The 4,266-nt window shown below is 37.9% G+C and overlaps 1 protein-coding gene across 2 annotated transcripts in view; it reads right to left on the reverse strand.

Annotated features, from left to right (window-relative positions):
- Window positions 1–4,266, reverse strand: part of BTRC (beta-transducin repeat containing E3 ubiquitin protein ligase) — a 191,223-nt gene that overhangs the window by 77,186 nt on the left and 109,771 nt on the right. For both annotated transcript variants that reach the window (XR_002772618.1, XM_012803680.2), the window contains exon 4: window positions 2,463–2,552. Coding sequence is in view for 1 of the 2 variants with exons in the window: in XM_012803680.2 (XP_012659134.1) it covers window positions 2,463–2,552 (90 nt within the window). In the remaining variant the exon portion in view is untranslated. The remainder of the gene's footprint in view (window positions 1–2,462; window positions 2,553–4,266) is intronic.

The raw sequence follows: 4,266 nt of genomic DNA on the forward strand, positions 1-4,266 counted from the left end.
TAGCTTGAGGCTCCGTCTCAAAAAAAAAAAAAAAAAGATATTTCTGGCAAAGAAGAGTCGCATACAAGGTATTATAGGGGTCTGAACATAACAACATAGCTGGTTTTAGGGAAATAATTGGTATTAGTGTTTTCTCTAAAATGAACATAACCAATATTCTTTTTTTGTTTGTTTGTTTGTGGTTTTTTGCAGTTTTTGGCCGGGGCTGGGTTTGAACCTGCCACCTCCTGCATATGGGGCCGGTGCCCTACTCCTTTGAGCCACAGGCGCCGCCCCAACATAACCAATATTCAATAGTAAGATTTTGGATTGTAATTTAGTATCTCCCAAACCAAACTCACTCTTAACAGAATTTAGTTGTTTTAACCTCAAGGACAAAAATGGTTGATATCACTCTATTATAGCTGTTCTCACATGGAGTTGGACATTCAGACTACATTGGAGGACAATTTGATCAATAACAGATACTTGTACCAAGTTCAAAAAACACAAGCTTATGAATGTAGTAAATGGAATTACTCAGTTAAGAGCTAAAGGTGAAGAACAAGAAATAGGGACAAGTTTGCAGACCTACAAAAACAATAGCAAGTCATTCTATTCAAAGGTCAAGCAATAAATGAGGCTTAATAAAACATTATGGAATCATGAGCCACATACATGTTATATCATGTAAATAAAAAGAGAAAGCTCTTTGACTAGTTTCATGCTATGAGACTCACTGAAGGGTGCTGCAATAAAGAAATTCTTTTCAAAAAAAAACAAGAAAGAAAAATTCTTTTCAGCTACATGTTTTTATTTCTATGGATCTACTGATTATTTGGCTCAACTCAAAAGTAATGAACCAGAAGACAGGAACTAGGTCAATAAAAGGAATCAGAAAGTTAGTTAGGTTTCAATAGGAAATTATAGAAATCATTCTAAGAGTATTTAAGAGGACAATGAAATGGTATAGGTGTCAAAATAAGGTTAAAATAAGCAAGAATGGGATGAGAGGGTCACCATCTGGGAGTGAGTGAAACAGACTGATAAGCAGCAATGAGCAAACTTATTTCCTTACACAATAATGCGGAAGAAATTATATCATTATGCCAGATGCCAGAAGATTTCTAAATGTGTACCGTTATAGTAGAAGGTGGGAGGGGAAAAAACCAAAACAAATCCCACACTACACAGACACACACCAACCAAATTATGTAGCTCAGAGATCCTAGCTTACAAAATATGGAGAAAACAAAAGGAACAGATGCTCACTTGGCCAGCTCTCAATGAAACTCATTAAAATCATCACCCTGTCCTTGGATTGGTGCTCACGCACCAAGATTTTACCTTGTTTAGCCAGAAGAAACCCACTCGTGATAAAACCGAGAGCAGCATGGTCAAAAAGGAGAAAGGGTATTTTTCCTTCTTTCTTTCTTTCTTTTGGAGAGAGAGTCTCACTATTGTAGCCCTGTGTGGAGCGCTGTGGCATCACAGCTCACAGCAACCTTAAACTCTTGGGCTTAAGTGATTCTCTTGCCTCAGCCTCCCAAGTAGCTGGGACTACAGGTGCCTGCCACAATGACTAGATATTTTTTTTAACTGTTTTTTTTTTTTTTTGGTGGTAGTTGGCATTATTATTTGGCAGGCCAGGGCTGGATTCAAACCTGCCAGGTCCTAGCTTCTGAGCTATAGGCACCAAGCCTTTATTTCTTATTTTTGAAGATTATTTTTATTTTTTGCAGTTTTTGGCCAGGGCTGAGTTTGAACCTGCCACCTCCGGCATATGGGGCCGGCGCCCTACTCCTTTGAGCCATAGGCACTGACTGCCCCCTGAAGATTATTTTTAAAGGCCCAAATAATCATACTTCTTTTTCTATACACAAATGCTGGATATGAAATAGGGTTAATTAGCACTTGCTAGTTGTGAGAAAATGACCGAAAAAAAAATGTGGTTTATCATACTCACATTTTATAGCAAATTATTAAGACATCTATATGTAAGAGACACTTAACTGATGAACTCTACCTTTTTAAACCATAATTTCAAATAACTTCTAACATTTCTTAACATGGATCATTTCAATGGTTACATTTTATATTATATATTTTCAGTTGATAAGGCAGACCCAGAGACTACTGCATGTTTTAAGAACCCTCATGAATGGAGTTAGTGAATTTAAAAAAGAGACCTCAAGAGAGTTAGCTAGTTCTTTCCAGCATGTGAATGAAGACTACAGTGAAAAAGCTTTATAAATCAGAGAATAAGCCCTTATCAGATAACTCCTGACCTGTGCTCAAGTGATCCTTCTACCTTAGCTTCCTAAAGTGCTGGGATTACAAGTGTAAGTCACCACACCCAGCCTATATTATTTCTTAAACGTACAATCCTCTAACACTCTTTAAGAGTAACACTGAGTAAAGATGCCTATTACAAAGATAGTGCTATTACTATGTGATGTATATTGATGAGTAATATTACTTACTTTGGCCACACAATTTTCAGTCTTCATAGCAGTGCTTGCTAGACATACTGTTTCTTGGTTTAAGCAGAGTCTGGCACAGCTATTGTAAGTCTGCAAAGAGAATTTTTTAGAAATGGTTTTTAAAAATATTGAAATACTGCCATATACAGTTTTCAAATTCTGTACTATTTCTCAAAATAAACACACAAACAAATTTTAAAAAGAGAAGATGGTAAACGGGTACTGTGGCGGGCGCCTGTAGTCCCAGCTACTTGGGAAGCTGAGGCAAGAGTATCACCTAAGCCCAAGAGCTGGAGGTTACTGTGAGCTGTGATACTATAGCACCCTACAGAGGGCAACAAAGTTAAGACTTTGTCTCTAAAAAAAAAAAAGAGAGAGAGAGAGACGGATTTCTTACCCAGGCTGAAATGTAGTGGACACAATCATAGCTCACTAGAGCCTTGAACTCCTAGGCTCCAGTGATCACACTTCAGCTTACATAGTAGCCAGGATTATGAGGACTGAGCCATGGCACCTGGCCCTCAAAACACATTAAAATAAATAAATCGGATCATTTGAAACCAGTGCATAAACTATTGGTACACATAAATTCTAGGTTCTTCGGTAATGATTAATCCCACAAACACTCACTATTCACACACAATAACAAAACTTTTTTTAAAAATGAAATTTACTATGTTTGAAAAAGATATTTATGAAGTAATCGGTATTTACTGAATAAAATAAAACTTTAATCAAAGAATCCTGGTTCCAGAATGGCAGAAATGTTTGTAACAGATTAACCTTCCTGCAAATAACAATTATAAACTATGGAAAAAATGTAAAAACTATCTAAAGGCATCAGTGAAGATTAATATTCATCATAAGTAATTTTATGTAAAGAATGACTAAAACAGGCATAAATGGGAGTGGAGGTGGTGCTGACTCATCTTGAAAGAAGAAAACCATAATGGGTAAGATGTGTGTTTATGTGCTTTTCCGCAGAAGGCATTTGCCAGTTCACTTGGTGCAGGATGACCAGAATTGAATTCAGTTAGAAAACTATAGTCTAGGGCGGCACCTGAGACTCAAGTGAGTAGGGCACAGGCCCCATATACAGAGGATGGCAGGTTTGAACCTGGCCCCAGTCAAACTGCAACAAAAATATAGCCGGGCGTTTTAGCGGGTGGCTATATTCCCAGCTACTTGTGAGGCTGAGGCAAGAGAATTGCCTAAGCCCAGGAGTTGGAGGTTGCTGTGAGCTATGACACCATGGCACTCTACTAAGGGTGATAAGGTGAGACTCTGTCTCCAAAAAATAATAATAATAATACTAAAATAAAACCATAGTCTATTGGCTTGAGATATTAGGAAACGTAGTTGAAAACTATTAGTAACAGCTGGCAACTCAGAAGAGAAATCCCATAAAGTAGAACCACAGGGGAAGGAGGAAGTCTAAAAAAATGCATACAAATTTTTTTCAAATCCATGGTTAACCCCCACAAACTATACACACGAAGGGAAGACTACAGAGATGCCAACGGAAAGCAACAGCTGGACAGTTGAAAGACCTGAGTAAAGATTCCAGCTGCTGCTCATGAGGGCATCAATTTAGAATTTGATTCCTACCAATTTAGAGAGGCTTAATAAGCATCCCAGGCTTTCTGATGAACATTTAAAAAGAATTTGAAGTGTGATTAAAAAATATGTCAAAGGAGGCGGCGCCCATAGCTCAGTGGGTAGGGTGCCGGCCACAAACACCCAGGCTAGAGGATTCAAACCAAGCCTAGGCCAGCTAAACAAAAATAACAACTGCAAAAAAAAA

The sequence above is a fragment of the Otolemur garnettii genome, unplaced genomic scaffold (genome assembly GCF_000181295.1).
Source record: "Otolemur garnettii isolate 467f Iridium unplaced genomic scaffold, OtoGar3 scaffold00021, whole genome shotgun sequence".
Lineage (NCBI taxonomy): Eukaryota > Metazoa > Chordata > Mammalia > Primates > Galagidae > Otolemur > Otolemur garnettii.